The sequence below is a fragment of the Salvelinus namaycush genome, chromosome 22 (genome assembly GCF_016432855.1).
Source record: "Salvelinus namaycush isolate Seneca chromosome 22, SaNama_1.0, whole genome shotgun sequence".
Taxonomy (NCBI): Eukaryota; Metazoa; Chordata; class Actinopteri; order Salmoniformes; family Salmonidae; genus Salvelinus; species Salvelinus namaycush.
The window spans coordinates 16,360,431-16,374,669 of NC_052328.1; the positions used below are offsets into that span (position 1 = coordinate 16,360,431).

At 40.7% G+C, this 14,239-nt stretch overlaps 1 protein-coding gene across 3 annotated transcripts in view; it reads right to left on the reverse strand.

Annotated features, from left to right (window-relative positions):
- Window positions 1-280: 280 nt before the first annotated feature.
- Window positions 281-14,239, reverse strand: part of shtn1 (shootin 1) — a 43,369-nt gene continuing 29,410 nt past the window's right edge. Inside the window, exons 9-17 of one of the 3 annotated variants that reach the window (XM_038960495.1) lie at window positions 12,119-12,265; window positions 11,096-11,249; window positions 10,443-10,560; window positions 10,180-10,262; window positions 6,378-6,484; window positions 5,458-5,508; window positions 5,114-5,234; window positions 4,152-4,310; window positions 281-527 (exon numbers count right to left, since the gene is read on the reverse strand). In XM_038960495.1, coding sequence (XP_038816423.1) covers window positions 4,201-4,310; window positions 5,114-5,234; window positions 5,458-5,508; window positions 6,378-6,484; window positions 10,180-10,262; window positions 10,443-10,560; window positions 11,096-11,249; window positions 12,119-12,265 — 891 coding nt within the window. In that variant the 3' untranslated portion in view covers window positions 281-527; window positions 4,152-4,200. The remainder of the gene's footprint in view (window positions 528-4,151; window positions 4,311-5,113; window positions 5,235-5,457; window positions 5,509-6,377; window positions 6,485-10,179; window positions 10,263-10,442; window positions 10,561-11,095; window positions 11,250-12,118; window positions 12,266-14,239) is intronic. The other 2 variants (XM_038960496.1, XM_038960497.1) reach the window with 2 other exon arrangements.

Genomic DNA, 14,239 nt, shown 5'->3' on the forward strand with positions numbered 1-14,239 from the left:
CCAATTACTTCACACTGGAAGAATTTAAGCTAAACTAAAGCTAGCCTTAAGAAAAATATAGTTTAATTAACTGAAGTTACTTTGAAAAAGTAGTTCACTACATCCAAACTACTTAGTGAAAAATTATCATATGTACATCTGAATGTGTAATTTAGCCTATTAAACACAACAACTGTGTTTCAAGTGAGAATTAGGCAGGTCTGATGCTGAAAAAGAAAGGAAAATATTGCCTACTTCACCCATATTATCTTTTCGGAAAAAAAGTAGTGTGTAGTTCCAGGAGTTAGCTACACCGCTACATGGCAAAAAATGTATTAACTACTGAAAACACTACTTAGGTTTGAATTTAGTTCAACTACCACCAACCTACTGCAAAATGTAATTCAATTACTAGTTGGACCAAATGTAGTTCATTACTCCCAAACCCTGTGTAGTGCAGTGGGGACACCAGACAGGCTTTGTACTCTGAGGTCTTCTTTCCTTCACCAGAGAGCTGACTGCAGCATTGACAGGTGCAGGTCTCTTGTCTAAAGAGAAATAGATGAAAAGGAACATAGATGAGAAACACTGAGCAAGACCAACAATTTATACACATCCATCTTAACAAGCGTTTTGAGTGTAAAGCAATTTTAAAATCGACCTTGATTAGAAATCCACCGAAGTACTGGAATAGTTTGATACTGACAGAAAAATATTTGATATTAGTGGCACTCACTATTACTCAATCAGTGGAACTCACTATTAATCAATATCTTCGTGTAACATGTTAGTGCCGATATAAGTTATTGTTTAGGAAACATCCTATTTTTAAGCAATGTTGACAGGATGACGGATGGATCTGAAAGAGCCGACACAAAAGAAGGCTAAAGCATACAGCGACTCTATGCTGACCACCGATTAAAGCCAACACACTGAGAAAGGGCCCCTTCATAATTTGTCATATCCTCATCCGACTCCAAAACACAGTTCCTAGAGGAAATGATTATGTAGCCCTTTTTAAAGACAAAACCAGCGGTCTTAACAGTTGCGGCATGCCCTGCGTCAATGTAACAGAGGGGGCAGTTGTTCCAGTGGGAAGTAGACGGTTCAGAGGTGCTTTGTGCACCAACAGACAGGGAGAGCCACCACACAGCTGTGTTGGAGCACTTACGGCCTGCCTCAATGGGCCTGTCAAAGGAGTTCTTCATTCATGTTCTTTTCAACTGAAAATGCAACATTGATTTATCCATTAATTACTGTATTTAACCTATCAATATACTTGATTTATGATTTAAGGATAGTTTTTCCATACTTATTTAACTTGGCTTATCTTTATCGTAACTTACGTAGGCATATCATTCTATCTGAGTAAAAGCTGAACATGGCACAAAGCACAATTACTCCTGTTATCAAGAATACCTGTGTAGTTACAACATTTTAGGATGAGTAAACTTGCATTTTAATTGGAATATCAACTTACTAAAGATTGTAAGCATCGTAATAGACTGGATTTCACTTGGTTTTAAAGTGCTTAGCTCGGCATTGCCTCAACTACTATGGTATATAATACACAATTGTTGATAAAGATGAGAGAATATTCTGTGTTCATATAACCATCTACTTAACATCCAAACAAGCCAAGGAAGAAGAGAAAGAGAGAGAGAGCTAGGGAGTTCACTGGATCTACAGACATCCTCTAATCAATGAGTGTGGATAGCCAGACGTAGCGGGCAGAGAGAAAGCAGCCGTGTGAATTGGCCCTGAGCAGCCACGGTTCCCCACCAGGCAATTACTCTGTTTGGAAAATAAACGGAATGACTAACAAAATAGGCTAAATTAAGTGTTTCCCAGACACACTAAAAAGAGGCTTCCTAATTGCCAATCCCTCTGGGGGGAAAAAAACAACAAAACGTTGCATTGTATTGGCTGATGGCGACAGAAATAGAGAGCGGTAAAGATGGCTCTCACCAAAATAAAAAGGGACACAGCATGCCTCCGGGTAATTACATTGTCGCCCTGATCGACAGAATCTTTACTGCTTGTCAATCAATGTCAGACGGCAGATCGCTAAAGAGGAAGCAGGGAAAGGCCAGGTCATGGACTCTGTTTCGACGTTGAGCTGTCCATGGACTGAAAACAACAGCTCCAAGGAGAGCACGCATCAGCTGGCCGTAGTCGGTGATACTGTTTGTGACTTCTAGAATCAGATTCCGTACGAAATACTGAAGACCTACAATGACATACTTTTTTAAAGTGCAATCATTTCAAAGAGGTTGAGGAGAGACTGAGGCCAGGATTCAAAGAAACGCAGATTACTGACATCGCACTGCACTTGGTGGAACCGCAGTAACTGCCATCAAATCAATGAAAATGTTTTCTCCCTTGAAGCATGCTTAATTTTCTGTTTGAATTAAATGATGTACCAGTTCTATTGGCATTTTGACAGTTAACACAGTTGGAATCAAGGCAATATTTTACATTTATGAATCAGGATCGCAGCGCGAAGGTTGTTTGTGTTTGAATCCCAGCCTGTGGCACCATTTCCTGCTATAACTTCCATTATTACTAAGGTATTCTCCCTCTCTTGCTCTCTCTTTGTCTCGCTTTCTGTCTGTCCAGCACGTAGAGTGGCTTACTCAAGCAATGTCTGATGCTCAATGACACTCTCATCTCCTTGGACGTTATCTAAGTTTAGTCTTAGTTAACCTCCTCTTCCTTCAACATGAGAAAATGGAGGGTCATAAGAAAAACATGTCAGTCTGCACAATTAGTCATTTCCGAGTCCTTGGTGCAAGCAACATCCCCTTGTCCACTGATCCCTCTGTCTGCAAGGCCATTGTCGAGGGGAATTCTGCTGTTAAATAAAACGACAAAGTGACTTCCTCTTCCAACAATGTTGTAGCCCTGTCTGTATTTTTGTGGCAGTCCACTGATGAATGAATGTGCAGAGCCAATAGGTCTTAAGATGAAGTCTGAGCCCCTTGAGGCGCCTGGAAGATAAATCTAACACAAGACACTTTATCCTCAAACAGGATTTGGGGGGTAAATAGTATACATGTAAACAAGATGGCAGAAAGAAAAGTCACTCAAATTGAATTTCCTCCACAATCTTGGGGGATTTGACCCTTTCTTTCAACTGTGCTCCAAGTGGAAATTGTGCCTTAGTGACAAATGAGACCCAAATCCTCAATTAGTGCCCCACACAATGGCTACGGGACGTCACACTCCTGTTTCTGGCTCTCACATTTCCCCCTCACTTCAGAAATAGTCCAATGAATTTGTGCAGGTGAGTGAAAAAAGCCCATCCTCATGGTCAACTAACCGTGATGGTCATTGTGGCGTTCTGAGAGCAAGTTGATCCCAATCCAATTGTTCCGTAACAAACACCTAGCAGAACAGCTTAACCTGTAGTTGACATGCCAAGCATTTGACTAAAATCTAAAGCTCCAGTACTACCAGTTACGATGCTATATGTGCATTTACATGCTTGAAATTCTTTAGTCTTGAAATAGATTCTGCTATAAAAAATCTTTACAATAATGCCTTCAAATAACACCTGCACAAAAAAATGATCTTGGTCCATGAAAGACTGGGGGAGTATCGAGCGAGGGGAGTAGTGGAAACAAAATCTGCCACAGTGCCCTGTAATTGCTCACTGGGAGGCTACAAGGTTAATACTGGTCTAGACAGACCAATTTAAAGACATACTTGCTTTGGCAAATGTTCAAGGCTACAAAAGCCGGCTGACGGATCCTCTCAGTGCAAACAAAGACTGTGTCAAAAATGTGGGCTTCACCTTCACCATTAAAGAAATTTTAACAAAGCCTCCGGTTGTGGGAACAAAGTATTTCATTTCACCTAAATCAATCGCCCCATGGTAATCCTTCATACAGTAGTGCACTCCCTCCCCAAAACAAAACAAGCAGCAGTGTGAAAACATCACAGCTTAATACAACATGAAGCCACGGTGCACTGGATCTCAAGAGCGGCTCTAATTATTCCTGTAATCATCAGAAACAACTAGGGCCAGACTGGTTCTTACTCTAAAGGAGATTTATCTTACAGAAAGAAGTAGGTTTCTCATTTTCGATCAGTTGGGTCTTGGGACTTAAACTTCATTGTAAATCATGCAGTGATTCCAGGTGTTGAGACATCCTGTGAGGCGTACTTACCCAGGGCCCTGGGGTGCTAGTGGCAAGGACTCAGGTCAGCTGAGTGGGCCTAGAGCGGGACAGAGTCCTGGGAGTTCTGCTTGGTCTGGGGATGGTCCCCTCTCACCCTGGTGACATCCAGAACACTGCTGGGGAAGGGACGAGGTGAGGACGCCAAACCTTGACAGAGACAGACACAAACACAATCACATATAGATCCACAGTATTTCTACATTCAACAGTTGGAAATTGCTACTATAGGCCTACAGTATGTTCACCTATTTGTCTGATTGATCTGCAGTGACAGAGAACTGATATTATTCTGTAGGTATGTTTGCAACACGGCACAACTTCTTATATGTTTCATTCATTGCAGAGGAGTGTAAAATAATTTAACATTTAACTAAATCAACTACCAGGAACCACCTCCTCAGCAAAGCAGAAAGTGGTGTCCATATTACAAAACATGGGTGGGCTGTTTGGAAGATGAGATGTCATATTTTGAGATTTGCAATATGTTGTTTCACTAAATAATTATTAAATAATTAGAACATGTGTTTGCAAATGATTGATATTTATATAACATTTACAAAAGGGGGAGGGAGTAAGGCAATAACCTTGTTCTTGCATTAATTACTGGAAATTAATTTGCCTCATATATATAGTCTCTCTCCTAAATGTAATATCACTTGTTAAATTTAATAATAACAATACAGCAAAAACAAATAGAGAAACGTTCCGTTATGATACTCTACTACGGATGGCATCTTACCTATTCCTTGTTACACAAGACTCGCTCCATGATCCCATCCTTTAGCTATTCGTACTGAAACTATTAGCAGGACATAAGACTGCCTTTGTCTAAATAGACAAATATTGAAACAATATTGTTCGTCATCTTTACGGCCACTGAAACCCCCTCCAGAGTAAGTACGGGCTTGTCATTCTTCAGTTGTATATATTTTAAAGGAGACAAAACTCACAACTTTCCTGTGAGGTCTTGAATGCGCCCCGTCGTCTCTGTAGAACTCTCTCCAGCTCAGACTCAGTGTTTGTTGATGGAGATCCAACTTTAAGGTGGGGGGAGGGCCTTTTGAAAGTGTCCTGTACAGTTGGAACAAAAAGGGATACAGATTCTGGTATGGTTTTGAGAATAACCTCTAACAACTTAAAGTAGCTATGTATTATAAAATATTGTTTGTTCTGGTAGCTTGTATACTGTAGTGTCTAACAAATCATGGTTTTATCACTAACAACAAATAACAACATTTTGGAAAAGAAAAGTACCTCAAAAAGGACTACTGCTATTATTAAAAGGTTCCATTACCAGAATTCCTTTAAGTTCCTGAATGGCAGAATTAGAGGGTACCCTTTCTCGCTGGTAAGAGGATGAGGACAGATGGAAAGATGGGTTTGGTAAATAAGCAGCACATATTTGACACATTTATCCCAATCACTGTTTCAGCCTACAGAACCTGTTAGCATTGTAGTGTATTTCTAGACCACTCTTCGTACCACAGAGACCAGAATACAGGTTAAAACAGGGTCATAAAATAAAAAGATGTCCACATAGTGTATAATTATTTAATTTCGCATGCAAACAGACAATTTACGCATTATAAAATAATTTGGGTAAAGTATAGGTCCTAATGGTCTCCAATTTTGAGAGAACTGTGGGCAGAGTGCTAAGTGCTACATGTTGACATGTCTTAGAGATCTCATAAGAACAAGCTCATGCGGTAATCACATACAGCACACTGTCATCCCTGTTGGAATGTGACAATGTGTTCAAAATAGCTTCTGAAGTTTACATAGTCGTATGGACCTTATTTGTAAAATAGAGCAGTTTTTCAATTTCCTGAAGTTTCAATTATGGAGATACAAGGTTTTCTTCCGTCAGCGACGCTATGCTACTTAGAAACATACAGGCCCGTGAACATGATTTCGACAGGTCATTAAGCCTTTCACTGTGTTCCCGTTGAAACACAGCTTTTCTCTAAGGTAAACATAATGTACAGAGCTCCATGTCGACATGGCTTAGAAGTCTTACAATGTACAAAAACAAGCTCACTTCAGTACCACATACACTATTCTTAGGACACAGGTCCATGAACATGATTGTACAGGTCATATAGCCATTTCACCTGTAACAAGGAAAAAGAGTGCATTTATGTAGAAACTCAGCTTTTCTCTGAGCTGAAGTGGTACAATGTTGGTGACCCTTTGTGAGGTATATCCTGCATGTACCTGGACGGGCTTGGTTTTGTTGGGGGCCTGGCCCACGGGTCGGAGGTGAACCCCCCTTTTGATTCTCTGCATCATCTCATCCACAGCTTGTTGCCTGATATCCATCTCTAGGAGTCAACACAAAAAGAGCACACAGGTTATTTATTGGATTTTGAGTACAACTTTATTTGGAGATTTAATAAAAAACATTACCTCCATCCTCCTCTATTGCTGTCTACACGTTCCATGAAGGTGAGTATTGCAGGCAAACATTACGGACAACAGTTCATACAGTGGTCTTTACAAATGGCTTCGGTACTCCTTCAACAACCATTATGTTTTTATTCAGTTCAACAAGAAAAGTTTAGCAAATTCTGCAAGAAAATACAAGTTATATGCAGCTGACAAAAGTTGGGAGATATTTAATTTAACAGCTTGTAGAATGAAATGTAAGAACGTTGCACCCACTATGCTCCGAACAATTGAGTGGGTAAACCTAATCACCTTGTAACCTTCAATTAAGATTATACAATAAAGCCATTGTTAGCTGGCACATAACTCACATTGTTATGAAAATGTTGTCCTCCAAAGTATTCCAAAAAATATTCAAAGTATTAAAGAATTTTATTATTTTATTCAAACGTTGTAATTAAAATGAAAAATATCATTGATGATGGTATTCAAGCCGTTCTCTTCTACCTCTAGGGGCAACCAGGTACATTAGTGAGTGCCCAATAACAGAAAATCACAAATGAAGGACTGGTAACAAAATGTTCAGAAAATACATACAAATGTATCACCCACTTTAACTATTCAAGGTTTGTTTTTTTGTTCATGCAAACGGAAGAATGCAACTTTATTAAAGGTCCAATGCATCCATTTTTATCTCAATATCAAATCATTTCTGGGTAACAATTAAGTACTTTACTGTGACTGTTTTCAATTAAAATGGTCAAAAAGAAACAAAAATTGCTTCTTTCAAAGAGCAATTTCTCAAGCAAGCATTTTGCTAGGACTGTCTGGGAACGGTCTGAGTGAGGGGCCTAATTGGACGAGCCTAATGGGAGGGATATGTAACCTGAAAACTAGCTATCGGCAGAGAGGTTAAAAACTGTCTTTGTTATTGGTCTATTAACTTATACTGCCTGGTAATGTCGCTAGGCAGGCACAAAAACTCCATCCCATCAAAAAAGGTTGAAATTTCAGGCGGTCTTTTCAAACAGTTTTTACACTAAAAGGACATTATCATAATTTTCACAAATTCACAATATTATTCCAACCTCATAGTGTGGAAATATATATAATACACATAAAAATCGACTTTTTGACTGTACTGGGCCTTTAACTAACATGGCCCGTCAATGCCCAATGCATCCCCAATAAATGCTCATAAAGCACAGACTGGTGTCCTTCAACTACTCAATTATTAATGTCTACATTCCTCATACAAAAGTGACCCAACTGACCCATAGTGATTCTGGAAAATAGAAATTACTTTGAGAGCAACCTTAATTTTGGGTTAAATAATGGCCCTCAATTAAGTCGAGCTGCCATTCAATTCCACTGAGGAATTTCTACACATTGCATCGAGGAGGGGAACATTTGTGAAAGAAAAATGTATTGTACGCAGTTTTAAATGAGAAAACAATAAAACATTTGAATTTCAATTATGGATACTGCAAGAAAACCAAGGTCAGAGCACATGGTAGTCAACAAAATTCAAGATTAGACTGTGACAAGGTGATTCTACCTGAGTGAAACCTGAAATAAGAGAGAGTGGAAGCTATAAACAGTCAAACTATGTGGATGGACTGAGAAACAGATGAGATTGTGGATGGGACAGGTTGTACAAAGTCTGAATGTGGACGTCTGGGTACTGTATCAATAAGAGCCATGTTAGTTTAAAACATAATAGGCACCAGCCAAATCAAGTGCAACCCAAAGATCAGAGCTTCTGCGATAGTGATAGGCTCTGAAGCAATTGGGTCACAGATTCAAGTCTTCCAGACGGTACATCTTAGCTACATATAGTGCATTCGGTAAGTATTCAGACCCCTTCAACTTTTCCACATTTTGTTACGTTACAGCCTTCTTAAAAAATGTATTAAATCATTCCCCCCCCTTATCAATCTACACACAATACCCCATGATGACAAAACGAAAACAGGTTTTTAGATTTTTTTGCAAAAAAAGAAAGAAAAAACATCAATACCGTATTTACATAAGTATTCAGACCCTTTTCTATGAGACTCGAAATTGAGCTCAGGTCCATCCTGTTTTCATTGATCATTCTTAAGATGTTTCTACAAATTGATTGGAGTCCACCTGTGGTAAATTCAATTGATTGGACATGATTTGGAAAGGCTCACACCTGTCTATATAAGGTCCCACAGTTGACAGTGCATGTCAGAGTAAAAACAAAGTCATGAGGTCGAAGGAATTGTCCATAGAACTCCGAGACAGGATTGTGTCGAGGCACAGATCAAAAAATGTCTGCAGCATTGAAGGTATCCAAGAACACAGTGGCCTCCATCATTCTTAAATGGAAAAAGTTTGGAACCATCAAGACTCTTCCTAGAGCTGGCTGCCTGGCCAAACTGAGCAATCGTGAGAGATGGGAGGTGACCAAGAACCCGATGGTCACTCTGACAGAACTCCAGAGTTCCTCTGTGGAGATGGGAGAACCTTCCAGAAGGACAATCATCTCTGCAGCACTCCACCAATCAGTACTTTATGGTAGAGGGGGCAGACGGAAGCCACTACTCAATAAAAGGCACATGACAGCTCCCTTGGAGCTTGCCAAAAGGCACCTAAAGGACTCTCAGACCATGATAAACAAGATTTTCTGGTCTGATGAAACAAAGATTGAACTCTTTGGCCCGAATGCCAAGCGTCACATCTGGAGTAAACCTGGCACCATCCCTACGGTGAAGCATGGTGGTGGCAGCATCATGCTGTGGGGATGTTTTTCAGTGGCAGGGACTGGGAGACTAGTCAGGATCGAGGGAAAGATGAACGGTGCAAAGTACAGTGAGATCCTTGATGAAAAACTGCTCCAGAGCGCTCAGGACCTCAGACTGGGGCGAAGGTTCACCCTCCAACAGGACAACGACCCTAAGCACACAGCCAAGACAACGGAGGAGTGGCTTCGGGACAAGTCTCTGAATGTCCTTGAGTGGCCCAGCCAGAGCCCAGACTTGAACCCGATCAAACATCTCTGGAGAGACCTGAAAATAGCTGTGCAGCAATGTTCCCCATCTAACCTGACAGAGCTTGAGAGGATCTGCAGAGAAGAATGGGAGAAACTCCCCAAATAAGGTGTGCCAAGCTTATAGCGTCATACCTAAGAAGACTCGAGGCTGTAATCGCTGCCAAAGGTGCTTCAACAAAGTACTAAGTAACGGGTCTGAATACTTATGCAAATGTAATAGTTCAGTTGTTTTTTCCCCCTCCAAATTTGCAAAATAAAAATTCAAAATAACTGTTTATGGTTTGTCATTATGGGTTATAGTGTGTAAATTGATGAAGGAAAAAAGCGATTTAATCAATTTTAGAATATGGCTGTAACGTAACAAAATGTGGAATAAATCAAAGGGTCTAAATACTTTCTGAATGCACTATAGTTTACATGAAAGGGGGAGCTGTACAACGACACCCTTGAACTACTGTCCAAATGTTCAGCACAATAAAATAAATAGTATAAGGTCATACAGTGCTTGCAGTTAAACGCTACAACCGACGACATACCAAAGAGAGGTTATAAGAGCATTTTGTTAAAAGCTCTTAAAATATAGATTTTAGGATTTTTTTATGTTTACTGTACCTGGCTCCTTTGCTGAGTCTTGAACCACTAATGGAATATCCCTACTGATATTTTTCTTTTTGCGAATCATCAATAGCAGTGAACTGTAAAGAAACAGAAAAGAGTGAGTTGACCTTGGACCATATATAGGGCCCTATAGGGAGTTTTTCCTAACCATGTGTCCTGACCAGGAAGTAAGCCTGGTCCCCAGTATGACTACTTCAAGCAGATGTAGTTCATGTAAAATGTACATTGTAAATGATTCCCATTTGTTCATATCTCACCCGAGAGGGTTGGTGAGTGGGGCTGGTGGTGGAGGAGGGGGTGGCGGGGGCGGAGGTGGAGGGGCTGGAGCAGGCGGAGGGTTAGAAAGGGCCTGGAGCTTCTTCTGCAGTTCCTCAACTGCTCAATAGGACAAATGGACGAGTAGCATCAGCATCCATTCATTAAGGGAGGTGTAAAATACATTATATTACGAACTGAATGGAAATGGAGAATATTAACCCAAAAATGTATTCTGAACTGCTCCATGAAACACTGTTTTTAGTCCATTGCTTTTGTTAACAACTGAAGAATGTTCTGATGTACATCATCATCCATTTAGGAAAGGCTCAACATTACAAACACTTGAAATGAATGGAAATGGCTCAGAAAATGGTTAGAGAACTGCAGGTTGAGATGATTAACCTACAAATGCATTATAAAGTGCTCTAATTAAAATGTTTCTTTGCAGTCCATTGCTTTTGCTAACAAATGAAGGGTGTTCTGTGCATTTCTCTACAGTTAAAACCCAAGGTTGGCTTCAGTTGAATACATGTAGAAATCCCATTGTCAAACCATGAGAATAACATTAACCTTTTGACAAAGCCCACTCATTCCCTGCTGGGATCATGTACAGCTACTGTGTGCAGTCCTCCAATTCTGCTGTGCCACTCACCAGTAAACTTGAGATCCTTGGCCTCCACCTTAGCCTTGGAACATCTCTCCTCGTGCTCCCTCTTCTCCTCTGCCAGGAGCTCTAGCTTACGTTGTAACGCCAGCACCTCCTTATGTAGCTCTGAACCCCTGAGCTGCTCCTCAATCCCCTTCATCTGTTACCGCCAAACATTACCCATTCACTCACAATCCTACAAGATATGCTGTGTACCGGGGACATTCTTACTAAACTTGAAGTGAACGTTAGGAAATAAAGAGTATGATTTTACAAGGCAAACAATGGTTCTTCACTACAGACAGAAAAATGTTGAGGCAAAAATAGTGATAAGTGGTGCTGCTTTAAAACACACACACACACACACACACACACACACACACACACACACACACACACACACACACACACACACACACACACACACACACACACACACACACACACACAACGGACACACAACGGAACAAAATGTAAGCTGCTCAGAGCCTGCACCACAAACAGCTCCTGTGGTGATAATTGCTGATAAGTAGCTTTGGATAGGTGCCAGTCCCAAAAAAATTCTCTGCTCCTCAAATAATGTGTTAATTGTTCTTTAAATGGAGGGTATGGCTCACCTCCGCCCTAGACCAGGAGAGATCAGTGATCCCACTCTTTCCTAATTGTTTTCACCCATCCAAATCCTGCTAAGAGTGAATGGTGTCTCTGATACTCCTTATCAGTATGGACAGAGAAAGTCGCTGTCCAAAGTGCTCCATGTGACCATTGTCATTCAAAAGGTCATCTCACAGTTTAATTGATGAGCTAATCGACTTTAAGTCTTTTTCAGATACACATTCATATTTTTTCCACATGCAAAACTGGAGTAGATTTTTTCCAGATGAGGTCATATTTTGTAATTTAAAAAAATTCAATATTTGACTATGAGGGAAAAAATATCTTGGCTGACATTAGATTCTAGACACAATTTTCACCACGCTAAAGACGTATTGTGTTGTTGGTGATGTGGTGTTAATGTTGATGTGTGACCTGTTGTTGGTGCTCCAGCCTCTGGCTCTCCAGGGCCTGGGTGAGCCTGGTGACATCAGTGAGGGCTGCCTGCAGGGCCTCACTGGGTGATGAGCTCTTTAGGAGAATCTGACTCTGTCTGTTCAGCTTCTTCTGCTCAACCAGCATCTGCATGGGAGGAGGATTTACACAAGGGACAGAAGCTGTCAATAAGTGTTAACAGTGTTGATACATTACTGCATGTGAAATTTGTAACACCTCAAGGGAAAATAAGTATAATCCAGCCTGTTTTAGCAGTAAATTAACCATACCTGTAGTTTTAGTGTAATAAACAAATATTTGAGTATACCGATAAAAGTACCTGAGCATGTATAGAAACCAGTGAGGCTATTCAAAATGTGTGTTTGCAGAGAGGGGGTATATTGAGGTCTCATTATGCAGCATGCATAGGGTGGTCATTCATTTAGCTACATATGTTCTCAAAAATGATCTCTGGTGATAACACATAATGAATAGAGTGTGCCTGAATACTGATTAGATTGCAAGGGGGAAGAGTACTAATCTGGACACCATATAGAACATACATGTCATACAATCATGTGGCACTTCTAAGATATTCATGCCACATCTTAAACACAGCGGCATCACATATTCTAAAAACAGTATACCATTGGATACTGGTGTCCAATGCTACAGCTCAAATTCATAATTCATATGGGGAACGATTCTGACCCGAGTTAAGCGCGCGTAAATGGAACGTAATTCCCTTTTCATGCACTTTTCTCTCTATGCGTATTCTGACCTTGAATTTAAGCATGAGAATAGCATGCTATTCAACCGCTATTCGTTTGGGGTGGAGATGGAATAAATGAAGGTGAGGCTGAGGGGTGTCTACAGATACGTCGCATTCTGAGTTTGGCTTAATTCCATCATAATTCCACCAATTTTACGTGCGAGGAAACCATGAATAAGGTCTCGCAAACCTCTACTTTCTTTTCATGATGGAAATAACAGCATTCTCCATGCACTGTAATTTATAAAGCGATAAGCTATTAATAAGAGCTAGGTAAATGAGTAATCAGTTTGGAGAAGGGATTGTAAATACACACAGCAATTGTTTTAGATGACCTTTCCTTATAATCCCTGGAGATTATCTGAAACCAGTCATATGGAAGCAAACTGAAAATCATATCACATGACATGTATCGCGCCCCATTTTCCACAGTGAAGTAGGCTATTCAGAATTGTAATTGTGTAACCTCCTAATTTGCTGAAATAATTTTGTGCCCTCATAATTTGTGGGTAAACTTTTGAGGCTACTGTAAGGCTATACCTGTGGAGTTGATGTTCTGTATGTGCTTTAGATTGTTTTAATTATATGCCCGACCCTTTCTCAGTTATATTTTACAATTTGTATCATATTAAATATTAGCCACTATCGGGAGCCACCGTAAATTATACCCACATAATTATAACTGTCACTTTAGTGTTAGTGTTCTTCAATTTGTAGCTTACATTTTGCATCATTCCATTCCATTTCGTATACCTTTCTTTCCTCTGTCACGTCTGTGTAGTTGTCCCTGCTTTCCTCTGTCACGTCTGTGTAGTTGTCCCCGCTTTCCTCTGTCACGTCTGTGTAGTTGTCCCTGCTTTCCTCTGTCACGTCTGTGTAGTTGTCCCCGCTTTCCTCTGTCACGTCTGTGTAGTTGTCCTCCCTTTCCTCTGTCACGTCTGTGTAGTTGTCCCCGCTTTCCTCTGTCACGTCTGTGTAGTTGTCCTCCCTTTCCTCTGTCACGTCTGTGTAGTTGTCCCTGCTTTCCTCTGTCACGTCTGTGTAGTTGTCCCCGCTTTCCTCTGTCACGTCTGTGTAGTTGTCCCCGCTTTCCTCTGTCACGTCTGTGTAGTTGTCCTCCCTTTCCTCTGTCACGTCTGTGTAGTTGTCCCTGCTTTCCTCTGTCACGTCTGTGTAGTTGTCCCTGCTTTTCCCTGTCACGTCTGTGTAGTTGTCCCCGCTTTCCTCTGTCACGTCTGTGTAGTTGTCCTCCCTTTCCTCTGTCACGTCTGTATAGTTGTCCCTGCTTTCCTCTGTCACGTCTGTATAGTTGTCCCTGCTTTCCTCTGTCACGTCTGTATAGTTGTCCC